We start from the raw sequence: 27,105 nt of genomic DNA, 5'->3' as shown, positions 1-27,105 counted from the left end.
GCAAAATGTACAAACACTTTCAGCACATAAGGAATTACATCCTCCAAAGTAAGAAGTCCTCCAATTTAGGACTGATGACAAAATAAAACACCGTGTTAGTTTTCAGCATTTGTCTCTCTCCCAAAGTCAGATCTCTTTTCTGCCCTTCTCTGCCCAGAGATCTGACCCCTGCAACTTGCATCACCTTGAACCCATCATATGCCCCTGCCTTTGATCTGGGCTTGGCTAATCCACTGGAGGCACCAGCAGGAGACCAGAAAGCAAGGAGAAGTTGGGTGAATTTCTCACCTAGCTCCTCTACTCCCATTCATATCCTGAGGTACCCCAGTTTTGGCAGTGGCTGCATTTTCCACTGCCACAACCTCTTCCAGAAAGTCTTTTTCCATCTCCTGCCACACTGAGCAACAAGATCACTCTTCTTGCTGTTCAGACCTGGGAGTGGTAACAGCTTCCCACTGGAGAGAGCCTCTGACTGTTTCACCCTTTCATGTAAGTTCCCTCAACCTGTTTATACATCTGTAAACAGCCCTTTCATTACGTTCTCTTCAGAATCCTACCTGAGTGTGCTTTGTTTTTTTTTTGTTACGGCCTCAGCTAATGCAGACGCTTAGCCTCCTCCCAAGTCTGTAGAGATTTGAAAGGACATATGCTGGGCTACACTGCGTATGTTCCAAGAGTTACCAGGAATTGTGACTCCTGATGAGTCAGAGAAAAGAGATGAAGAATCATTTCATCTTTTGGCAGCTATAATTTTCATACATCTAGGGAGAAATGCACCATGATTGGAAAAATGCCCAAATAAATCTGCTAGTGATGAGGAAGTCCCTGCAAGCAGGAAACAGGGGATGACCACATGGGTAATAGGTGGGAGTAAGGGTCTCATGTAAAACTGACAGAACAATAGTAGAAGCCCAAGTAAGACCAGTAGGATCTTACTTGGGCAATATAGAAAGATTCTAGCATAAAGAATCACTGGAACAAAACCACAAGCTTTCCTAAACATCAAAACAAATAATTTCTTTAACTTTTGTTGAAGCAATCAAAACAGTAAGACTCATGGTAAAAATAATATAATACGCATAATAATTGTAACAAAATATGATAGAATTGAAATCAAATATGTCAAATCATTAATTCAAATTATCTTAATTCGCCTATTTTTTTTAATTTTTTTGAGAGAAAAAAACACAAATGAGTGGGGGGAGGGGCAGAGGGAGAGAAAATCTCAAGGAGACTCCCCATTGAGTATGGAGCTTAATGTAGGGCTCCATCTCACAACCCCGAGATCATGACCTGAGCTGAAATCAAGAGTCTCAGACACTTAACCAACTGAGCCACCCAGGTGCCCCTCCATTCACCTATTAAAGAAAAAAAAAATTTAGGGTGGCTCATAAAATCAAAGTGCAATTCTGTGTCTAAAAGACAGACCTAGGGGCACCTGGGTGGCTAGTTGGTTGAGTGTCTGCCTTCAGCTCAGGTCATGATCCTAGGGTCCTGGGATCAAGCCCTGTATTGATGAGCAGGGAGCCACCTTCTCCCTCTGCTGCTCCCCCTTGCTTCTGCTCCCTCTCTCTGTCTCTCTCTCTCTCTCTCTCACTCAAATAAATAAATAAATAAATAAATAAATAAATAAATAAATCTTTTTTAAAAATAAAAAATAAAACACAGACCTAAAACAAAGTGATTTGAAAATCTAAAAACAAAAGAATGGGTAAAAGTATATTAGTCATATACAAACAAAACAAAGTAAGAGATGTAATCTTTATATCCAGCAATGTATAATATAGGACAAAAAGCATTAAATGAGAAAAAGAAGATTTAAAAAAATTTAATTACAGTCAGTTAACTTACAGGGTTATATTCATTTCAGGTGTATAATTTAGGGATTCAACAATTCTATACATTAGTCAGTGCTCATCATGACAGGTGCCTTCTTCAATCCCCAGGATTTGCTTCACCCATCACCCCACCCACCTCCCCTCTGGTAACCACCAGTTTCTTCTCTACAGTGAAGAGTCTGTTTTGAGTTTATCTAAAAAGAAGATATTTTTATAATGTTAATGGCTACAGTTAACAATAGAGACAGAAATATAATAATATTTGCACAACCATTTTCAGTCCAAGCTAGGTCAAATGAACAATTTTAATCAAAAAGATAAATCTGGGGCACCTGGGTGACTCAGTCAGTTAAGCATCCAACTCTTGGTTCAGCTCAGGTCATGATCTCCTGGTTGTGAGATCAAGACCCACGTTGGGCTCTGCTCTCAGTGCAGTCTGCTTCAGGTTCTCTCTTCTTCCCATTCACATACTCACTCTCTCTCACTCTCTTGCACATGATAAATAAATAAATAAAATATTTTTTAAGTAAATCTTCTGGGTATGTATCTAACTTTGCATCTTGATGAAATAGACCACCTTCAAATATATATAGAGACAACCCCCAAATTAAACATGTATTAGGTCACAATGAAGAGTTGTTAAGTTTCATAAAATAAAAGTAATAAAAACAACATTTTCTGGTCATTAGATGATAAAAGTAAAAATGAATTACAAAATAAAAATCAAAAACCTCTTTCACTTGGAAATTTTAAATCAAGTAATGTTTTAACCAAAAGAAAGAGACCAACACAAACTGCAGAATTCTTCAAAAAAATAAGGATAATCTAGGGTGCCTGAGTGGCTCAGCCAGTTGAGTCTCCAACTCTTGATTTTGGCACAGGTCGTAATCTCAGGGTCGTGGGATTGAACCCTATGTTGGGCTCTGCACTGGGCATGGAGCCTGCTTGGGATTCTCTCTCTCCCTCTCCCTCTCCCCCTGCCCCTTCCCCCTACTGTCTCTCAAAAACAATTTAGATAGATAGATAGATATAATATATATATGGATAATCTTTCACATCAAAATGTATAACATATAAGCAAAGCAGTGGTTGAGGCACTTTCATAACCCTTAGTATAGATATTAAGAAAAATTTAAAAATTTAAAAATTAATTAAATATCCCATTCAAAAAATAGAAAAAGAAGGGCATCTTGCTGACTCAGTTGGTAGAGCATGCAACTCTTGATCTCAGGGGCATGACTTCAAGCCCCACACTGGGTGTAGAGATTACTCAAAAAAAAAAAAAAAAAGAGGAGTGCCTCGGTGGTTCAACTGACTAAGTGTCCAACTCTTGATCTCAGCTCAGGTCTTGGTCTCAGGTCATGGGTTCGCACCTCACATTGGGCTCCAGGCTGGGTGTGGAGTCTACTTTTAAAAAGGAAGAAGAAGGGATCCCTGGGTGGCGCAGCGGTTTGGCGCCTGCCTTTGGCCCAGGGCGCGATCCTGGAGACCCGGGATCGAATCCCACGTCGGGCTCCTGGTGCATGGAGCCTGCTTCTCCCTCTGCCTATGTCTCTGCTTCTCTCTCTGTGTGTGACTATCATAAATAAATTAAAAAAAATTAAAAAAATAAAAAATAAAAAAAAATAAAAAGGAAGAAGAAGGCAGAGAAAAATAAACCAAAATAAGCAGAAAGGAGGAAATCATTACAATAGAAGCAAAGATTAATGTTTTAAAAACAAAGAAAGAGACAATATGTAAAAAGAATACTAAAATTTTTAAAGCTGCTTTTAAAAGAACATATACACAAACAAACCACTATCTAACCTAATGAGGAAAAAGGGGGATAAAGCACAAACATACAAAATAAATGAAAAGGGGAAAACAATAAGTGAAAGAAGAGAGGTAAAAATTTTTTAAAGATTTTATTTATTCATGAAAGGCACACAGAAAGGCAGAAACAAGCAGAGGGAGAAGCAGGCCCCCTGCAGAAAGCCTGATATGGGACTTGATCTCAGGACCCCAGGATCATGCCCTGAGCCAAAGGCAGATGCTCAATTACTGAGCCACCCAAGTGCCCTGAAACTTTTTAAATAATAAGACTTTTTGGAATAAAAAATAAATTTGAAAATGTAAAAAATTGATAATATTCTAGAAAAATTAAATATATGAAGATCTTGAACAGTCCTCTACGTGTTGAGGAATAAGTATGTTCCCTCTGTACCCAGTTTGTTGAAAGTTTTTACCATGAAATTTTGGCGAGTTTTTTCAAAAGCTTTTTCTGAATCTGTTGAGATGATAATGATTTTTATCCTTCATTCTGTTAGTGTGGTAGGTCACACTCATTGACTTAGGGACATTGGACCATCTTGCATCTCTGGAATAAATTCCACTTGATTATGGTATATGATCTTTCTAATGTACTGTTGAATTTGATTTGCCAATCATTTGTAGAGGATTTTTCATCTATGCTCATCAGGGATATTGGCCTGTAATTATTGTTTCTGGTAGTGTCCTTGTCTAGTTTTGGTATTAGAATAATGCAGACCTCATCAAATGAGTTTGGAAGTGTTCTCCCTTTTCCACTTTTTTAGAAGAGCTTGAGAAAGAGTGAAATTAACTCTTCTTTAACTTTTGAGAGAATTCACCAGTGAAACCATTTGGTTCTGTGCTTTACTTCATTGGCAGGTTTCTAATACTGATTCCACCTCCTTACTAGTCATTAGCCTGGTCAGATTTATTTCCTCATAATTCAGTCTTGTTAAGTTGTATGTTTCTAGGAATTTATCCAGTTTTTTCTAGGTTGCCTAGTTGTTTAGAGTATAATCTTTTTAAAGATTTTATTTATTTATTTGAGAGAGAGCACAAACAGAGCGAGGGGAGAAGCAGACTCCCCACTGATCAGGGAGCCCAATATGGGGCTCCACCTCGGGATTCCAAGATTAGGACCTGAGCCAGAGGCAGATGCTTAACTGACTGAGCCACCCAGGCGCCCCTGGAAAGTGAAATTTTTTAGACTGATACATATCGTTTTCTAGGTCTAAACCCTACTTGGGCAAATAGCTGAGGTTCAGAATGGAGCTGAACTTAAAATATGAGATCAGAGGAATGATACTTCCCCCCCAAGCATGAGACTATTCCGATGGGTTTTTCTCTGCCTCTTCAAAGTCTACCATCCTCCCTGGCTGCATTCATTTAAGCATGGGTCTTTCTTTTCCAACAGCTCTTAGGTTTTAGAAATCAGGGACCCTGTCTTTTTTCTCCAATAAAACTCCCCATAGTGCATACCTAGCACAACACAGGGCCTCTGGCAGGCTGTCCATTGTATTAGCTGAAGACGTGGGCAACCCAGCTGCCAGACTCCATAGTACTTGCCCTCCAAGTGTCTCACCAAAAACCCTCCATACAAACTGCCCCACCCCTGCTGGTGTGTCAAAGGTCCTCTGTGTTGGGTGTCTATGAGCTCCTCAATAGGAGAAAATTATAAATAACTGATAACTTCGTAAAGATCGGTTAGTATAAAACATGGTGAGAGAACTCACGTAGGAATTTGTGGAAGAGGCTCAAGTGGAATAAATGTATCATATTTCTTTTCATAAGGCACTCTGAAAAAAAAAGTCAACCATAACATTGGTACAGCTTCTACTTCTATCATTGTATTCAATAAAATGTCATATTTTCTGGTTTTAATGGCCACCCATGGGCTTCAAAACTGTAAAGCTATAAAGGTGATAATTCCTATTTTAATTTTTACTAAACATGCTTAAGCCAAACATGATTAGTTTTTTTAAAATATTAATGTAATATGCCAACTCTTTTCTTTTAACCTAATGAACCTCCCTTTCTCCTCAGTCGGTTCAGTCTTAGTTCCAAGTGTACATCAATCCAAACAGAAGTCACTAATAAACAATCTGATTCTGTAAGAAACTGAAAAGTCTTCAGATTTGTGGTAATAACTAAAAGGGGCAAAATTAACAACCACCTTTTGGTAGTCAAGATCCTGTGTATAATTTCAATTACACATATGCATGTGTACAGACACTAAGGAATGAGAGATGAAAGTTTTTAGGAATTGTCAGCAACCATGTTTTGTTGGAATCTACTCCTTATGAAATATACCTCATATATAGTACAGAGAGATTCAATTCCTTTAAAATTAGTGAACCAATCCTGGCATTCACATACACTTACATGGAGAAATTCACTGGTGGGAGAGTTGATCCTGCTTTGTGGAAGTCTTTACTCTGTTCTGGGTACATATATGGGTTATCTCCTGGAGTTAACTTTGGTATTCCATTCCTAGGATCAATATCTGTGAAAGATATTTAAAAACAAGATCATAAAAAGGACTGAAGATATGCTCTATAGATATGACAATGGAAATAGGAAAATGTCATGTTTTATTATGAGGTACATATTATTATGCTGTTTGTGATTGTCTTGCCTTGAGAAGACGAAAAGTGTGCTTGAAAAACGCTGTGTTTGGGAGATTTTCCACAAAGTGTCATGATTACCTCACCCTGGGAAAGAAGAATAGCTTAGGTTCAGATGGGATGTTTTTTGGTTTAAAGGGAACAGTGAATCAAAGGTATCTGCAACGAATGAGAAATTGCTTGAAATCTGAGCATTGGTGCACTTTGAATCTCTGTGTCCTATAAAGCTTAAGAAGCAACCGTAATTAGACTCTGCCTCTCTGACTGGATCTCAGAAGGAAATTAGCTAACGAGGAAGAGCTATAGAAGACAAAAATTATATTTTCAGGCCAATTTCCTTACAACCCATAACCACAGACCACATTTTGTTCTTCCATCTATGACAACAAGTTAGGTCTTTAAGGAACTCCATCCACCAAAGGCCTCATCATAGCTAATGGGTTAGAGTCAACCATTTATGAAACATATTTTGATTCGTTTTTTTCTATAATAAATGTGTTGAATTTGGCTCTGATCATGATCCTGGGGTTCTGGGAATGGCCCTGAGTAGGCTCCGTGCTCAGTGGGGAGTCTGCTTCTCTCTCTGCTCCTCCCCCAGCTCGTGCTCTCTCTCTAATAAAGAAATTAAATCTTTTCTAAAAAGAGAGAGAGACTTGAGAGACATTTTAACTAATCACTAAGTGTGGATCTTATTTGGATCCTAATTCAAACTATAAATATGTTTAAATTTTGTCATTCGTGAGGCAACTGAATGTTTGAACACTGAATATTTAGTGACATTAAGGAATTATTCATTTTTTAAGATATGAAAATGGTATTGTGGTCATATTAATAAAAATAATCCTTATCTATAAGAGGTACACACTGAAAGTATATAGATGTGATTATCTGATGCCTGCAATTTGCTTTAAAATAATCCCTGGAAAAAAGAAAACCATAGCTGGGGGCATCACAATGCCAGATTTCAGGTTGTACTACAAAGCTGTGGTCATCAAGACAGTGTGGTACTGGCACAAAAACAGACACATAGACCAATGGAACAGAATAGAGAATCCAGAAATGGACCCTGAACTTTATGGTCAACTAATATTCGACAAAGGAGGAAAGACGATCCACTGGAAGAAAGACAGTCTCTTCAATAAATGGTGCTGGGAAAATTGGTCATCCACATGCAGAAGAATGAAACTAGACCACTCTCTTGCACCATACACAAAGATAAACTCAAAATGGATGAAAGATTTAAATGTGAGACAAGACTCCATCAAAATCCTAGAGGAGAACACAGGCAACACCCTTTTTGAACTTGGCCACAGTAACTTCTTGCAAGATACATCCACGAAAACAAAAGAAACAAAAGCAAAAATGAACTATTGGGACTTCATCAAGATAAGAAGCTTTTGCACAGCAAAGGATACAGTCAACAAAACTCAAAGACAACCTACAGAATGGGAGAAGATATTTGCAAATAACATATCAGATAAAGGGCTAGTTTCCAAAATCTATAAAGAACTTATTAAACTCAACACCAAAGAAACAAACAATCCAATCATGAAATGGGCAAAAGACATGAAGAGAAATCTCACAGAGGAAGACATAGACATGGCCAACATGCACATGAGAAAATGCTCTGCATCACTTGCCATCAGGGAAATACAAATCAAAACCACAATGAGATACCACCTCACACCAGTGAGAATGGGGAAAATTAACAAGGCAGGAAACAACAAATGTTGGAGAGGATGCGGAGAAAAGGGAACCCTCTTACACTGTTGGTGGGAATGTGAACTGGTGCAGCCACTCTGGAAAACTGTGTGGAGGTTCCTCAAAGAATTAAAAATAGACCTGCCCTACGACCCAGCAATTGCACTGTTAGGGATTTACCCCGAAGATTCAGATGCAATGAAACGCCGGGGCACCTGCACCCCGATGTTTCTAGCAGCCATGTCCACAATAGCCAAACTGTGGAAGGAGCCTCGGTGCCCATCGAAAGATGAATGGATAAAGAAGATGTGGTTTATGTATACAATGGAATATTACTCAGCCATTAGAAACAACAAATACCCACCATTTGCTTCAACGTGGATGGAACTGGAGGGTATTATGCTGAGTGAAGTAAGTCAATCGGAGAAGGACAAACAGTGTATGTTCTCACTTATCTGGGGAATATGAATAATAGTGAAGGGGAATATAAGGGAAGGGAGAAGAAATGTGTGGGAGATATCAGAAAGGGACACAGAACATAAAGACTTCTAACTCTGGGAAATGAACTAGGGGTGGTGGAAGGGGAGGAGGGCGGGGGGTGGGGGTGAATGGGTGACGGGCACGGAGGGGGACACTTGACGGGAGGAGCACTGGGTGTTATTCTGTATGTTGGTAAATTGAACACCAATAAAAATTAATTTATATAAAAAAAAATAAATAAATAAATAAAATAATCCCTGGAGGAGACGGATAAAAACGAAACAAGATAAGCCACATGTTGATAATTGCTGAAGCTAAGTGATCAGGTAATATTATGCTCTTCTCTCTAGTCTGACATATGTTTGAAAATGTCCCCCAAAAAAACCTTTTCTTTGTAATAAAGGTAAAATAGGGATTATCAGTGGAGTTAGGGGAGAAAATATGTCATATTCAGGAAGAAGCCTCTCAGAAACTTCAAATATAAAGACAATACTCCATTTCTTAAACGGAATAAGAAGCATGCAAGTGATTGTGATAATTTATTCTATACACTCAATATTTCACAAGTATACCTCTGCATTTATTTAGTATGTATAAAGACCATAAAATGAAGGAAGGAAGGAAGGAAGGAAGGAAGGAAGGAAGGAAGGAAGGAAGGAAGGAAGGAAGGAAGAAAAGAATAAATAGAAAGGTAATAATAATAAACAAAATTCAGGATAATGTTTACTTTGAGTTAGAAGGGAAGTGATAGGCTAGGGTTAGGATTTGAGTCAGTCATGATCATCCCATTTATTTTTGATAAATACTTGCCCCTGGCCCAGTTCTAGGCAGTGAGACACAGGTGGAAGGAAGGCTCCTAAGGACCATATGAGAAAAACTTCCCTTCATTCTAAAAGGGGAAGGCAACAAGAGAGATTCCTCTTTTTCATGTTTTGAAATATAGGCATGATGCATGGAACTGCAACAGTTCTCTTGTGGCCATAAGATGACAAGTGTGAAGACAAAAATTCAACACAACTTAGAATAGCAACACAGAAAGACAAAATGGGTCTATATCTTTGATGACATCACTCAGCAACCAGTCCATATAGGCCACCTAGATTCCAAAGCTTCTTGTTAAATATATCTTTTGCTTTAAGCCTCTGATAGTTTGGTTTTCATCTTACCGTGACCAAGAGCTTCCTAAGTACTCTACAGTTAAACTTAGTCCCTTCCTGATTTTTCTCAGTTGTTTCATATTTAAATAAATTGTTTCTGTTCTGCCGTATGGCTGCATGTCAGCTGGGAGTGAGAAGGGTGTGTCCAACAGGCTCATATGACATCGGGGCTTTGGTGGAAAGCTTTGGGTCACTGTCCACAAACCACACTGGTATCTGATATCCACCTTATCTCTGCTACTCTCTGAAGGTTGGCATTTTATTTCTGTTGTCTGCTAAAATGTGTCATCTAGTCTGATCCTCAGGAAGCCAGCCTCCTCCACAATGAATCAGGTGAGGCATAAATCTGTTCTATGATCCCTGGCCTGATGGTCCCCAGTGCACCATACAGTGATCTCCCAGCATTTCAGTTGTGAGACCTGGGCAGCTCTCCTGGCTTGCCCTCTTCATTTCATCCTTTCTCTGTGTCTAAACCTCCTCTGTCTTCATGGGGCACAAATGCAGCTGTTCTTTCACATCTCCTGGGTGGGTGAACCCCTGAGGCTGGTTTTCTGCCCAAACATTGCCCACAGCTCTCACTACTCTGTTGCTCAGTCAGAGCAGATGCCATTCACTCTGACGCTGGAGGTCCTCCCTCAACCACACTTTGAAGCAGAAACCCCAGCTAGAGCCACATCTGATCACCTACTAGATTTTGGTGTCAGGAATCAAGCAGGATGCAGGACTCCTCAAGGCTCCCGCATCAGTGACCACTCTCCCGTCTCCCTTAAAAAGGTTTCTTGGGCATCTCTATCCAAACAAAAGCTTTGATCTTCAAAACTATTTGCCCCGGCTACAAGTTTAAAGGTCTGTTTTGAAACTCAGAAATGAAAACTTTCAGGGACGCCTGGGTGGCTCAGCAGTTGGGCGCCTGCCTTCGGCTCAGGTCATGATCCTGGGATCCAGGATCCAGTCCCGCATCAGGCTCCCTGCGAGGAGCCTGCTTTCTCCCTCTGCCTATGTCTCTGCCTCTCTCTCTCAGTCTGTGTCTCTCATGAATAAATAAATAAATCTTAAATAAAAAAATAAATCTTTAAAAAAATGAGAACTTTCTCTTTTTTTCTCTTTGTATTCCTGCCACAGCAATACATTCAGCAATGGCTGCCTCCTATACAGGTATTTCTAGAGAAAAATGTGCTATAATGGTCCATTGGTACTCAGCAACCCTAGGATCTTTTTGTAAATCTATTTTGGGTAGGTTGGGACAGATAATTCACCATGTTACAAATATATATATATATATATATATATATATATTCATCTCAATTACTTTTAATATAATAAGCTATGAAATAAAGTGGGCACTTCAGGTTAGGGTTTATGGGATATTTTCCTTTTGAAGACTATAATGCACAATTTAAATACATATGATGGGCAGCATCTAACTGAAACAAAAATTATTTTCTTCAGACATGAATGAAGGTTTCTATTAATAAATAGCTGAGAGAACTTATCTGAGGACTTAAATGTCACATTAGCATTTTCTGAAATTCAGAGAAAAACAAAAATGTGGATCAGCATATGTTGGGAGTTCTTTGCCAAAAAGTACAGTCTGCCAACCATACCCTTCACTTTCCTTTCTTCCTGGCTGCACTAGAGTGACATAGTGACCCCAGAGGGCTGACACCAGCCACGGAACATTGGGCCTGCAGAACCCAACTCAAGAAAGTATTTTTAGTCATGGCACAGTCAAGGTCCAGGAGGAAAATATTACCATATTTCTTCCTCCCAAAGCACTTGTCCACTATTCTCTCTGATAGAGACCTCCTGTTGCCAAGGAAGACTCCATTAAAGAAACACTGCTTTCCAACATGGTAGGTGTGGATATTGCTGCTAAATCTCGGGTAAAATGTCCACTCAGGACGATGCCCATCTTCTGCAAGACATCAGAAATCCTTCCATCAGCATCTCTCCCAGCCTCACATAATGCAATTAAATGACAGAAAACTTGTCCCAGGGAAACTCTAACTGTACTGTACTTTATCAATGTGTATAATTCCTTGCTTCCACATCAGGGGCAGGGTTAATCTCTGGGGGACTAGGTTCCAAAAGGAAGGGAAGTGGAGAGAAATGTATCTAAGAGGCCTCTTTTTTTTTTCCTTTTTACCCACTCATCCAAAAATAAAGCCAATTTTATGGTTGGAAGTGATGTACAGAATGGGAAGCTCAGAGAGTTTTATAAGCACCTGTGATCCAACCTTCACTCTGATAAGCAGATAGGAGGAACAGAAGGCCCATCAACCAGGGAAGGGCCAGGCCAACCATGGCAACTTAGCCAGATAGACCATGGTGTTGGCAGCAACAATGGTGCACATATGCACTAGAATGACACAGGAAAATGTATCCATGAAACCCTGGCAAATGAGGACAGCTCCTGTGTGCCCTCAGGCAGGTCTTTGTTTCCTCATTCAATCCTTTTTCTATAAAATTGCTAAAGTGAGGTTATGCCTGAGTGGTTCAGCGGTTGAGTATCTGCCTTTGGCTTGGGCCTGATCCTGGGTCCAGGGATCAAGTCCTGCATCGGGCTCTCTGCGAGGAGCCTGCTTCTCCTTCTGCCTGTGTCTCTCTTCCTCTGTATCTCTCATGAATAAATAAATAAATAAAATATTTTTTAAAAATTTGCTAAAGTTATTTTAAACAATGAGAGATCCTTAACAGCTCTAGGGTTGCTTGAGAAACCCTTGGGCTCTGTGGTGGCCAAGAAAGAACATGGGCTCCGGAGGCAGGCAAGTTCGGATCCTTATCCCATCACTGTACTTCCTAGCTAGGTGTTTTTGTATGAGTGACTAAGTCTCTCCAAGTCTTCTGTGTAAAATGGGTAGGTCTATATTAGCCACCTAGATTTATATGTATTCACACAGAAAGAAATCCATGATCTCTTATGAACTATTTTCCACTAGTGCAAATATGGTTGTATATATACTACAACCTATATATACATAAGTACATACATATACACACATACATGTTTCAAAATTCCTCATGGTTATGGGGAACAATGGGGATACTGCTGGAAAACACTGGAGAAGGGGTTTTTATACTCTAAATATTATTTTAAAACTTTGCAATGGTACTTTTATCATTTTTATATAAAGCCATGTCAGTTTTGAAAAATATATAATGATAGCTCTGCAGCAGAGTCACTGTAAGAATTAAGACAAAATGTGTCAAACACCTAGCACTTCCTGAGTCTTCAGTGAACAGTGCCCAATAGTCTGGCAGACTTCTGGAAAGCCCTGGACATGCAGGCAGGCAGAGGAGGTGCTATGACATACTCACTTGTCTGTAATTTAAGCAAGCTGAACTCCTCAGGATATTTATCCTTCGGGTCCTCAGGCAATGATGTTTCAGAGGAGTGAACAGAATGTGAGGAGGATTTCAGATCCAAATCTGCAGCAAGGCTGGAAAGAGGAGGAGGAACAATTAGATTCTTCTATGTTCTTAAATGGGTAGTTAGAACCTGATTTTACACAGTTTACACTAGAACTACCCTCACAATAACGAGGCCTGCCCCTCCATAAATGTCCACATCCTATCATTTATTTGCTCACAGTCTGACGGGACTGACACATAGTCAGAAGAAGCATCCTAAAAAACAGTGTGGTGGCTCTCAAAAAGTTAAATATAGTATCCCCATATAACCCAGTGATTCCATTCCTACCCAAAGAATTGAAAACAGAGACTCAAATACTTGTAAACAAATGTTCTTTGCAACGTTACTCACATTAGCCACACAGTGGAGACCACCCAAATGTTCACTGGCAGGTAACTGATAAGCAAAGAGTGACATTGACATACAATGGAATATTATCCAGCCATAAAAAAGAATGGAGTTCTGATATACGCCACAACATGAATGAAACTTTAAACATTGTCCTAAATGAAATAGGCCAAATACAAAAGGACAAATATTGTATGACTCCATTTATATGAAATATCTTAACAGGTAAATTTGGAGAGACAAAAGGTAGAGGTTAGTAGATTAGGATAGATTAGAGTACCAGGGTCTAGGGAGAGGGGAGAATGGGGAATCATTGCTTAATGGGAACAGTACTTCTGTCTGGACTAATGAAAGTGTTTTAAAAATAGCAGTGAGGGACGCCTGGAAATCTCAGGTGGTTAAGTGTGTGCCTTTAGCCCAGGGCATGATCCTGGAGTCCCAGGATCGAGTCCCACATCCGGCTCCCTGCAGGGAGCCTGCTTCTCCCTCTGCCTATGTCTCTGCCTCTCTCTCTCTCTGTCTCTCATGAATAAATAAATAAAATATTTTAAAAAAATAGCAGTGATAGTTGTGCAACATTGAAAGGTAATTAGTGCCAGTGGGTAAAAATGGATAAAATGGCAAGTGTTATGTTATATATAATTCACCCCAAATTTTTTTAAAAGGAATGATGTACTGATACATGTTGCAACATAGATGAATTTTGAAAACATGACAATGAATAAAAGAAGCCAGACACCAAAGATCACATATTCCATTTATATGAAATGTCCAGAATAGGCAAATCTATAGAGATAAAAAGTACATCAGTGGTGGTCTAGGGTTGGGGTGATAGGGGACATGGTGGGAGTGGCTGCTCAAGAATACAGGCTTCTTTTGGGGGTGATGAAAGCATTCTAAAAAAAATTTTTAAGATTTTATTTATTTATTTATTTATTTGGAAGACAGAGTAAGTGAGGGAAAGAGAGCACATGAACAGGGGCAGGAGAAGGAGAAGCAGACTCCCTGCCTCCCGGGGAGTCTGGCATGGGGCTCAATTCTGGGCCTGCAAGATCATGACCTGAGCCAAAGGTAGACGCTCAACCAACTGATCCACCCAGGCGCCCCAAAAATGTTCTAAAAACCATTGAATTCCACACTTTACAAGGGTGAATTACACACTATGTGAATTACATTTCAATAAAACTGTCACCAAAAATATGCATGTTTGATAAAACCATTAAATGGAAATGAAAAATCAATAAATATAAAGAGAAGAGGAAGACGTAATCAAAAAGCAAACCTAAACTGAAATGGTTGTAATAACAGAGCATTGCGTTTAGTGCTGAAGTTCCTGGCCATTAGGAAAAAACCTACAACAAACTATTTTTCAGCAGAAAAAGCAATCATTTCTGGTTTAAGTGATGTTGCATTTGACAGGTGGCCTCAGACAGTGTCTTTAGGTATCTGTTATCAAATCATGGAATATTTTCTTATAATATTACATCACTCTCATAGTTGAATAGCTTCCAAGCTACTTCATGATCCTCGTCTCATTTGCTCTCTGCTAATACCCCTATGAAGTAGGTAGGACCAATATAATAATTTCCATTTGAAAAGGAAATGGACCACAGAGAAGGTAATGCTAAAAACACACATAGACAGGGTCAGAGCTGGAGCTGCAGTCTAACTCTTTTATGGTGCCTAGAAATCATAAACAACTATAGTACAGTAATTCACAACTCTTATATAGCATGATCTCTGGTTTTAAATTTTATTTTTTTTAATTATTTATTCATGAGAGACAGAGAGAGAGAAAGAGACAGAGACAGAGACACCGGCAGAGGGAGAAGCAGGCTCCATGCAGGGAGCCCGACGTGGGACTCGATCCCGCGTCTCCAGGATCACGCCCTGGGCCGAAGGCAGGCGCCAAACCACTGAGCCACCCAGGGATCCTCTCTGGTTTTAAATAAACATATGAATACAAATATCCTTTAACTTTTATAACATGCAGATAGAGCAAAATTGCAATAACTCAGAGTCCCCCCACCCAGTTCAGAACATATGATAATTTTAATATTCGGGTGATATATGTCTCTCCTAAATATTTTTTTCCTAAATATTTTTAAAGGCTTTCCTAAACAAATTATATAGAAAAGATTGCAAAGATAAAAGGAATTTTCCAAAAAAAAATTTAGAATAGTGTTTGTCTACTCAACAAACATTATCTAAGTACGTTTTGTGGCAAACACCATTCTAGACACTAGGAATTCAAAGATAGTCTCAGTCTTCAGGAGCTTAAGATCTAGGGGGAGAGGGCACCGGCTGGCTCAGTGAGTGTAACATGAGACTCTCAGGGTTGTGGGTTCAAGCCCAATGTTCACTGTAGAAATTACTTAAAAATAAATCTTTAAAAAATATATTAACATTGATTCTCTAAAAGGTAAAATTATTGTCATTTATAACATTGTTTTTATACTTTCAAAATTTCTACAATGCACTTACTTTCATTATAACAAAAATTGTTTTTAAAAAAGGCTTTCAAAACTTTTTACCGTAAAGAAATCTAAACAGAGAAAAGCACTTACAACAAATACAGTTTTACAAACAATTGTAATGCCAGCCTTCCCCTCACACTCTTCCCCTCACCCATTATTCACCAGAAACCATGTGTGTGTCCCCATCCTCAGGAATTAACCACTATCCTGACTCTGACTCTTATGGTAATCATGGCTTTGCTTTTCTTTAAGATTTACCACTACGTATGTATTCCAAAAAATATAGCTTAGTTTCACTTGCTTTTGAACTTCATAATGACAAGCTTGCACAGGCAGCACATATTGTATGCCATGGAGTCTTCCAATCACTTTCCATGTATTTACTTATTTAATCCTCAAAACAATTCTATGAAATACTATCTCCATTTCATAGATGAGAAAACTGAGGCCCAGGAGGTAATTTTCCCAAGTTCATACAGATGAACTTAGCAGAGCTAGGGTTTGAACGTAGACAGTCTGGCTCCAGAATCCATGCTCTGGCCAAACATGACATGCTACCTCTCAGAATGTTGGGCTTCCTGGTCAGAATTTACCCCAATAGTTATGGTCTTCATTGCACCTTTACTTACTCTAGGTGAACAGACACCTTGCACGGGCCTGGAGGCTCACTCACACTAAGACATGTTTCAACAGAAGATGAGGGGCTGACCTTTCTGCCAGAGGGTGTTGTGTTGGCAAAGCATCCCTTAGATTCCAGAAAATCACTGTGTTTAGTACCTGAAAACACATCACCATTGGATTTCATTAAGGAAATTAAATGCCTACCCCTCCCTCTTGTTCCCTAGATTATATAAATTAGTTTCAAAAACTAACATTTATTGAGCAGTTATTGTTATTGTGTATTGGGGATCATATTAACACCTTACACACATTATCCCACTTAATTCCCATAACGCCTCACAGACATAAGTATTGCTTATCCTTCCATTTTACTGATGAGAGAACTAAGGCACAGATTAGGTTAGCAACTTGCCTAAGATCATACAGAAAATAAACACCTCAGTCCAGATTTGATCACAGCTCTTGTGACGCTAATGTCAAAAATCCTAACTACTATGCTAGACCACTTGTCCCTCCAGAGTCTGCCTACTTTGAATTAAGTGGAAGAGAGAACATCTGAATCAAGCTATATATCTGTACATTGTATTGAGCATCTCAAGACAATATTCCAAAGGATTTATTCATGGAAAGACTGATGAATAATCCAAAGAAGTGCCATCAGAAACTTCCATGGGTTCCCCTCACACTGTAGTTGTCATTAATTTATATATACGTCTTTCCAACCAGACTTATTATGATGCCTTATTCACCTTCGCAGCATCCAGAACAGTGTCTCACACAAAGTAGATGCTCAACAAATATTTGAGCACATAAGTGAAAAAGAATTATAACTCCCCAAACCACTTTCAATTACAAATAAGGCAGTCCTGAAAGCCAGGGCTGTCAGCTAGAGAATCATAACTATTATCTTCACTCTGCTATACAATTACTGATTCGTGAAAGTCAATCTGTTCTCTCATCATTTTATAGAGCTGTGTGCCTGGCCAGTCACTTAAAAAAAAAAGTCAGATGATTGGTTATTGCATTTCCATATATGCATAACTTTACAGAGCATAGAAGCTCAATAGATACAATGTAACCTCTAGGTATAAGGAAATTACAAAAAGTAGGAATCAGACCTATGTGACTCTTCAGTAATTTCCCTCCCCCCCGCCAGTATCCCATTCTTGGGTTTTTCAGGATATGGCATAGGGACTTCCTGCATCAAAATTACTTGGGAAGCCTGTTAAAAATACAGATTCTCAAATCCCATCACAAACCCACCGAATTAGAGTCTCCCTAAGTGAGGCCTGGGAACCCGCATTTTGAGTAAGTCCTCCTTCCCCTGCAGCAATTAGGCTCATGTTCTGCAGTGATATTGCTTCTCTTCAAGTCTAGCTCCACCACTGCATTCTATCCCATCCCACTTGCTCATTCACAAATGCACAGAATTTCTCGAATTTGCTTGGTTACGAGGATCACCCTGGGGCGCTTGTTCAACATACGTATTCCAGGGCTATGACCCAGACCTACAGGGGAAGACCTGGGTATCATTTTGGTTAAGAAGCACATCTCAGTGATACTCAGAGCCAGGCAAACATAGGAAGAGTTATTCTGGAATATGCCACAGTACCTAGAGCAGTCCCAGGTAAAGGAAGGGTCAACAGATTGCTTGAGGTGTGAGTAGCTGGGTGAAGTGGAGCCCAGGGGAGGGGCTGAAAAAGACATGGAGCTATGAAGAAGAGAGCACAGGTTCCCAGTAGCCAAAGGAGCAACCACCCACTTACAAGCGATGAAAGTAGTGTCAACAAATGTAACATAGACCACACTCTGACCACAATGCAATACAATTAGAAATCAATAATAAAAAGACAGCCAAAAAACATCCATAAGCTTGGAAACTCAAACCACACTTCTAAATATTTCATATAAAAGAAGACATGGTGATGGAAATCATGAAGTGCTTAATGGTCAATGACATAAGTACTATAAATCAAAACTTGTGGTTATCCAAGTAAAGCAGTAAGTAGAAACTAGAGCCTGAAATGCATTTACTGTATATCCTGTATTTCACCAAATATGAGGCACCAGCAATTCTAATAACATTAGTATTTTATGTACCACAAAGAACAAAGGCCGCCAAGGGATCCCTGGGTGGCGCAGTGGTTTGGCACTTGCCTTTGGCCCAGGGCACGATCCTGAAGACCCGGGATCGAATCCCACGTCAGGCTCCCGGTGCATGGAACCTGCTTCTCCCTCTGCCTGTGTCTCTACCTCTCTATCTCTCTGTGACTATCATAAATAAATAAAAATTAAAAAAAAAAGGCCGCCAATTAAACTGTGACAGAATGCTTTATTATATATTTATTGAATCACTCTCTCAGACTTAATTTTAGATTTTAAGCATGGTTCATCCATGTGCATGTTCAAAGAAGGAAAATATAAGCAAAACAAATTGGTTCGTATAAGCCATTCTGAAACCTTGCATTCAAAAGTCTGATTACTGAATCACTTTTCAACTCAATCAGCTATGTCCACATTTTCCACCTAAATTGACCTCAATGCAACAAGTATGTGGGTGATGCAGCACTTCTTAAATGAGTGCTCCTCAAAGCCTCTGGAACATTCCTCCAAGGCACTGACACACCTTCTGCATTATTCAGTGCTCATTCAGCAAAGTTTCTAACAATGACTTCACATTTGCTGCTGGGCCCACTCAACCTCAGAGATGACAACTCTGAAAAATGTCCATGGTAGAACTGACTGGTTAAAAAACAAAGATTCCAGGGATGCCTGGGTGGTGCAGTCAGTTAAGCATCTGATTCGTGATTTCAGCTCAGGTCATGATCTCAGGGTCTTGAGATCAAGTCCCCCATCAGGCTCTGTGCTCAGCACGGAGACTGCTTGAGATTCTTTCTCTCCCACTCCTTCTACCAGTCCTGCTGATACACCCTCTCTCACTGTCTCTCTCTCTCTCAAATAAATAAATAAATCTTTAAAAACAACAAAAAAAACAAAGATTCCAAAAGTAATGAGCTAAACTTGCAATGCAATAAATAAGGAAAAAAAGAATAAGCCCCTCAAAATGATAAGAAAGGATATAATAAAATAAAAACAGAAATTAATTAAATGGAGGTGGGGGTTGGGGTAACTGGGTGATGGACATTACAGAGGGCACATGATATAATGAGCACTGGGTGTTACATAAGACTGATGAATCACTGAACTCTGCCTCTGAAATGTCCAGTTACTTGTTCAAGGTTACAGAGCTATAGAGTATAATTTATAAAATGTAGTTTGATGTTACAGTAATCAAGATGGTATGGCACTAACCCTAACAGATAAATCAAGAGAACAAAAGATAAAATGTACATAGAATAAAGTTTTATGTAAAAGTGGCATTTCATATCTGTAAGGAAATAATTGATCATTCAAAAATACTGTTGGGGGCAGCCCGGGTGGCTCAGCGGTTTAGCGCTGCCTTCAGCCCAGGGCATGATCCTGGAGACCCGGGATCGAGTCCCACATAGGGCTCCCTGCATGGAGCCTGCTTCTCCCTCTGCCTGTGTCTCTGCCTGTGTCTCTGCCTGCCTCTCTCTCTCTCTCTCTCTCTCTCTCTCTCTCTCGAATAAATAAATAAAATCTTTAAAAAAAAACTTGAAATAAAGGATGTACCTGGAGAAATGATAATTGAATGTTTACATAATCTTAGCTTGGGGAAGTTATTTCTAAGAAAGATATCAAATACAAGCAAAATAAAGGAAGAGATGCATAGTTTTGAATGCATATACATTTAAAACTTCCAGGACACCTGGGTGGCTCAGTGGTTGAGCGTCTGCCTTTGACTCAGGGCGTGATCCAGGGGTCCGGGATCAAGCCCACATCAGGCTCTTTCAGGGAGCCTGCTTCTCACTCTGCCTATGTCTCTGTCTCTCTCTGTGTGTCTCTCATGAATAAATAAATAAAATCTTTAAAAAAAACCTTCCATAGCAAACTATAAACTGGAGGAAAGTTTATAGCATACACAATAAGAAAAAGAGTTAACAGTTACAACAAATAATGAGTTTTTATAAATGTATAAGATGAAAATAAATACCCAAAGAGAAAAAAAATGGTCAAAGGACATGATTAGGTAATTCATTAAAACATACACACACACACACACACACACACACAAATAGCCCATACACATTTGAAAAAAAAAATCCATCCTTCCTAATAATCAGAGATGAATTTAAAACAAGATACCAGGGCATCCAGGTGGCTCAGCGGTTTAGCACCGCCTTCAGCCCAGGGCGTGATCCAGGAGACCTGGGATCGAGTCCCACATAGGGCTCCCTGCATGGAGCCTGCTTCTCCCTCTGCTTGTGTCTCTGCCTCTTTCTCTGCATCTCTCTGTGTCTCTCATGGATAAATAAATAAAATCTTAAAAAAAAAACAAGATACCAGTATTTGCTATGAGTTTGCAAATACCCAAGGTTGGCACAGCTTGGGGGAATGGCATTCTTGTACATTGCTAGTGGAAACATCTCCATCTTACTAAAAAGCACTCAGCCATATGCATCCTCCAAAGCCTGTGAGAAGTGCACTTCTGATGCAGTGGTTCTACTTCTAGAAACATATCTATGAAAAAGGTATGAAATTTACCTATAAGTGGTTGACTTTATTTTTTTTAAGATTTTATTTACTTATTCATAAGAGACATAGAGAGGCAGAGTCATAGGCAGAGGGAGAAGCAGGCTCCCTGCAAGGAGCTGGATGTGGGACTTGATCCCAGGATCCGGGGATCATGCCTAATCCTTTTTTTTAAAGATTTACTTATTTATCTTAGAGACAAAGGAGAGAATGCATGTGGGGGTGGGGGAGCAGAGGAAAAGAGAGAGAGAATTTTGAGCAGGGCTCAGATTCAAGCCTTCTGTCGAGGCTCGATTCCACAACCCTGAGGTCATAGAGTCAAAGTCAAAAGTCAGATGCTTAACCTACTGAGCCACCCAGGGCCCCAGTGGTTGCCTTTTCATAGCATGTAAACATTCTAATTATATTTGCTCTTAGAGGACCGGAGAGTTCACCAAAGCTAGAACTGGTTGCTATGGATTGTTTTGTTTTTTTTTTAATTTTAGGACCAAATTTTAAATATATTACATAACCCTGAACAGCAAGCGGTGAAATCGTGTCTACAAATTTAGCATATTTCCTTGTTTGCTTAAGAAGTTTTGTGTTGGCAACTGTCTAGAAAGTGGCCTGTGGTTGCTGTAGTGGGCGAAGACTTGTCTGACAGGCAAGGCAGGTAGGAAGAGCCATCTCTCTGCTAAACAGGCAAAGAGCACATCCTCCAAATTGAACTGACTACAGGATCATTCTATAAGCAACTAAGCCTCAAATCCAACCTGTAGATACTTAAACATGGCCTCTGGCTGCCTCTCCGCAATCCCTCAAGTAGAAGAGTGCTAGAATTGCAAGTCTGACCCTTCACGTTCTGACAATGATGCTCTCTGGTTTTTTTGTTTGGTTGTTTGTTTGTTTGTTTTTTTAAGATTTTATTTATTTATTCATGAGAGACAGAGAGAGAGAGAGAGAGGCAGAGACACAGGCAGAGGGAGAATCAGGCTCCACACAGGGTGCCTGATGTGGGACCCAATGTAGGACCTGATCCCGGGACCCCAGAATCACACCCCAGGCAGAAGGCAGGAGCTACACCACTGAGTCACCCAGGGATCCCCCAACTCTTTGTGTAAACAAGTAACATCCAGTTACTTCAAGCAAGTCCATTACCTCCCCAGCCCAGCTCCCATCACCTGCCCCACCTCTATCTAGCTCACTGGGCTGCAGTGATACCAAGCAGCTAGGGCACATCCTTCTTGAATTGATAAATGTTATTCAAATTCAACGTCCAGTAAGCCGAATGGTAGGAAACTCTAACAAATTCTAACAAGTTCGCTAAAACACTATGATTCAACAGAAAGGACCTGAGAGAAAGTTCTGGCAACAAGAAAGGAATTTAGGGAGAAATGGAGACTTTAGAAGAAAGTCTGTTTCTTTGGTACCATCTGTGGAATTCACGCTAATTATTTCCATTTCTTTAGGCAGGAATAACACCTTACATAACCAAGGCACTTTCACATACTTGTCATCACAGCCGATTTACACAATAGCATGGTCTGGCAGCAGAAAATAATACATTAAGTCAAGTTAGCTTAATATGGATACCTTTTAAACAAACACTCAGTTTCTCACCCCTGCTTATCTGCTCAACAAACAACCTAAGTGTATGTAGGACCGTGGTTTTTAACCTTTTTTTTGGATCACAGAGTCCCCTGAGAAGTAATGAAAGCAATGGGCTCTCCTTGCTGGAAAAATGCACATACACCCACAGTTTTGCATTCATCACCAACTGGTTCGTGGAGCCCCTTCCTGCTCGAAACCCATGAACTCCATGTTAATCTGAGCTCAGATACGGTCTGCTGACGGGACACACCTACAGAACAGAAAAGGAAGTCATACACCTTTGCAGCTCAATGTGCTCTGGGGAATCTCAGGGTCCGATGCTCTTCTAGTACCCCTAACTCAAAAACATGAAGCCCCTCTACCCCACCTTTAAAACAACAGCTCCCTCCATTACCTGAGCTCAACCTGGAAGCTGCAAAAAAAGTCTGGAGCTTAAAGTTAGAATCCCAAAGCCTTTGTCTCCTTCACCTAGCCACATTGGGCAATTAATGGTTCTAACTCCTTCTGCTCTTCTGGTCCCCGCCTCTGGGTGGGCCCAGGGAGTCATACTCCTCTCTCCATGCAAAGGAGAAGGAGAAGGAGGAGATTGGAGATCAGTAATACAAAAGACTGAGGACCAAGCAATTATCTGATGGGGCAGAGACAGAACATTCTACAATGTTCCCTTTTTGCAGCCTGCAGGCCACTCACCTATAAATGCCAACGTAGGCATATACTCATTCCAAGATTTTCCGAGAAACTATGGCTGTTCCACTCCATGATCCTGTTCTCTAAAGGCAGTGTGCCTCCAAACACCCTTCTCAGTCTTCAGAACTGATTAGGGAGCCACCATCCATTATTTAATTTAAACCTTTCCTTAAAGTATTCATACTTTCCACCTGAGCTGCCCCAGCCCATAAACAGTGCCACAAATATACTAATAGCTGAGCAAAGGGGGGCGGGGGGAGTAGTGGATGAAAGGGTATAGGTTTGGAGGACCAGAAGACTACTGTCAAATCTCAACTTCACCATTTATTGATTGAAGTCCTGGGCAGCTCAAACTTCTGGCTCTCTTTATCATTAGTAATATACCCCTGGGGCCGTTATGAGATCCAAGGAGGTAATTTTGAGAATCTCAGCTTTGAGCTGCTACCTGCCTCATCAGATCTTGGCTTAACACAGAAGTGGGCTACTATTCAGGGAGTTCTTTCTATATGCTCGCAAACTGGCCTCCTTTTAAATTTTAAGTGGTCTGAACTTCTCAGCTTTAGTATGCTTGGATCTGGGGACCAAATCCACACCCAGCCCTCCTGACTTCTTCAACTCAACTGTATCTCTTCTCCACCACTATCATGTCAGAGTCTCTTTTCTCTTGAACCTTCTCCAGCTCTCTGCTGCGGGTCGCTCTGCAGATGGAGGGGAGATGATAGTCCCGTGGAGAGCTTCCAGCGTGCATGGATTCGGCTAAGCAAGTGCTGATTTTAAGTATTAAAAGCAATCCGGAGACAAAGAAAAGACCTTTGTAAGAAAGGCATCCATCAAAGCAAAGAAAGAGAAAGTCCACAAGCCCTTGAAAAGCCCAGAGGGCAGGGCTGACATGTGCATCAGAGCCTCCCTGCCGGCCTCCCTCTCTCCCTCACCCCGGACTTTCCTCGTCCGGACGTCCCCCGAGTTCCCCTGGGGTCTGTCTCCGCCCGGGATCACTGCCCCGCCCGCCCCGGGTGCTTCTTCCCTTCCCATCCCCGGGCTTCCTTCCCCCGTTCCCCCTGCGGAGACCTCCACCGTCTGCGCTGCGAGACCAACGCACCACCCGGCGAGCGAGGAACCGGAGTGGAGCGCGAGGGCGAGGGGCAGCGGGGCGGGGGTGGGGGGGTCCCCAGGCCCCCGGGGCCGTGCAGGGCTGTGCTCCCCGCCCCTGCCAGCTATGAGAGCTGCTCAGTGTTTCTGGTTTGTGTTTGTTTTTGTTTTTTTAAGAGTTGTGGTTTTTCTCCAAGCAGATATCATTATTGGAACTGTAGCCTCTGGTGGCAGTTGAAAGACAGGCCGTGCACAAAGCTTGCAGATGCCTGTTCATAATTGGCATTGATTAGGCAGGATCACCTACCACTTTTCTGGGCCAGGCGCCCTGCTGGATGTTATCTTCTCTAAGCAGCCAGCTGCATTTTTCAAAATAGAAAGCTGAATTTGAGCAAGGACTTGTTCAAGGTCACCCAAAAAACTGAGATTCATTTCCAAGTTTCCTCCCTCCAAATCGACCACTCTTTCCATCATCCCAACTTGAATGTGTCTCTAATTCTTTCCAGCATCTAATTAATCTTGCATGGAAAATTTTTCCCCAAGTCTGGTTTAAGTCCCTCAATTCAAATTCAGACCTAATTTCTCCCTTGGTGAAGTGGAGAAAAAATTAGATTGTGTTTTTCTTCTTTTAAAAAAAAAAAAGATTTTATTTATTTGAGAGAGAACGTGAACAGAGGGGGGAACAGAGGGAGAGGGAGAAGCAGACTGTCCCCCTAAGCAGGGAGGAGGACAAGGGGCTCAGTCGCAGAATCCCATGATCATACCTGAGCAGAAGGAAGCAGCTCAACCTCTCAACAGATTGAGCCACCCAGGTGCCGCCATGTTTTCACTCTTAATAACAACTCCTTACCAATTATAAAAGAAATAAATGGTCATTGTAGAAATCTTAGAAAATATAGAAAAGCAGATACCCAGAATCCCACAATCCTAATAAACCACTTTTTCTGGATATCTATTGATGTATATCAAATCACCCCCAAACTCTGGGGGCTTTAAACAACTATCATTATTATCTCCTTATTATGGGGGTCGACTAGGCTAAGCTAGGCTGTTCATGTTTGGGGTCTCTCATAAAGTTGCAGCCAGAAGGAACCTGGTGCTTCCCCATCCACGTCTGGTGACTTGTGTTGGCCATCAGCTGGGACCTCAGCTGCGGCTTTGGTGTACATTTCTAGCAAGTTCCATGGTAAGGTCAGTGGGACATGGCCTGGTCTTTAGCTCCCAATTTCCCACTCTGACGTTCAGGACTCCATTTCATGTTCACTGACTGGGCTCAGCTCTGAGAAGGGACAACAGATAGAAGGCAGGGTGGTGTAAGCAGGTTAACGAGGCAGGCTGCTGCAAGCACCAGATGGGGAGGGTCCATTCCGGTTCTTGCTTGGCTGGGATGCCTCCTGCAACCCCAGGCCCTCAAAAGCAGGTAGAACAGCTCTAAGAATTAGGTGCCCAGGGATTCAGAAGAAACTAGATAGCAGATGGGGAATACTATCAAATAAACTCTACCCTATTCCTTTTGGCCAAGGCCAAACACAGAGTGCCTGAGAAATTTGAGCCGAAAAAAAATGGCATTATCTGATGGCCACGTGGTCAGGGACACTGGTAAAAAGCCTCTTGTGTTTGGTAAGCCTCAGGAGCTGCAAGCTAAATTGAGGAGGGGGTCTCAAACATTACCTCTCCCCTCAACAGCACTGCAAGCAGCCCATACAGGGGAGCCTCCCTTCCCCAATGTCAAGAGAAAGTCATCGCAAACCTTCAGTTAGTATGCTTGTCCCACAAGTACCGGCAGAGGGCAGTGTAAACCAGGCCATGGGAAATACAAGGCGACAGAGTCTACTACTGCCTTCAGGCTGAGGCATCACAGGACCTCAGACAAAGAGGGCGCTGGGAAAAGGAGGGTAGAGTGGGTTATTGACACGCAATCACCTTGGAAGACCTTCAGTGGTAGGCAGGGGGGCTCAGCAGAGACGAGGGAGAGGGAGCATTAATGACCTGAGAACCCACTAACACTACCAGCACCCAAATCTTCAAAGGGCCTCACCGAGCAGTTCACATCTGGAAACGGCTCCCAAGCACCTGCTATGTGCCAGACTTTGGGCTAGGGGCAGGGATTCAAAGGCGAGTAAAACCCAGCCCCTTCCCCAGGGGAGTGCCTCTGGTATGCCAATCTCTTTAGGTTCACAGTCTCATTTAATCCTTACAATAAAAAAAAAATTAAAAAAAAAAAAAACAATCCTTACAATAGTAAAGTGCGGGAAGAACCATCCCCCTGAGAAAAGACAGACTCCAGGGGTGAAGTACTAGTCCAGTCATAACTGACAAAGGGGGAGTGTAAACTCAGTCTCTCTAGATTCAGAACTGAGAGTCTCACCACTCTCCGAGAGCCTTCTTAGTACGTGGTGATCTCAGCAGGGAGAGGGTCCATTTGCCATCTCTGCATAAGCCAGGCTATTCCCATCCTAGGCTGCCGGAGTGCCCAGGAGAGGCCTGGGGTGATGCTTGTCCCCAGAAGCACAAAAATCCCCTTGGCCCAGATATCAGAATAATAGAAACAAATAAGATTTTAAAATATATATAACATATACAATATATAAAACAGACACACAGAGTAAGGATACCAGCAAATGGAGTGCAAGGCCTGTTCTCTATAGATTCAGAAGGGAGAAGGTTAAATTTGATGGG

The 27,105-nt window shown here is 41.1% G+C and overlaps 1 protein-coding gene across 1 annotated transcript in view; it reads right to left on the bottom strand.

Annotated features, from left to right (window-relative positions):
- SPATS1 (spermatogenesis associated serine rich 1) overlaps window positions 1–27,105 on the bottom strand; it is a 58,432-nt gene that overhangs the window by 1,477 nt on the left and 29,850 nt on the right. Inside the window, exons 3-6 of the mRNA XM_055330835.1 lie at window positions 12,907–13,028; window positions 11,342–11,503; window positions 6,009–6,129; window positions 5,360–5,422 (exon numbers count right to left, since the gene is read on the bottom strand). Of these exons, the coding sequence (XP_055186810.1) occupies window positions 5,360–5,422; window positions 6,009–6,129; window positions 11,342–11,503; window positions 12,907–13,028 (468 nt within the window). The remainder of the gene's footprint in view (window positions 1–5,359; window positions 5,423–6,008; window positions 6,130–11,341; window positions 11,504–12,906; window positions 13,029–27,105) is intronic.

This window comes from Nyctereutes procyonoides, unplaced genomic scaffold (genome assembly GCF_905146905.1).
Source record: "Nyctereutes procyonoides isolate TBG_1078 unplaced genomic scaffold, NYPRO_anot_genome, whole genome shotgun sequence".
Taxonomy (NCBI): domain Eukaryota; kingdom Metazoa; phylum Chordata; class Mammalia; order Carnivora; family Canidae; genus Nyctereutes; species Nyctereutes procyonoides.
Note: the sequence above shows the minus strand (reverse complement) of the source record. Positions and strands in the feature narration are given on the sequence as shown.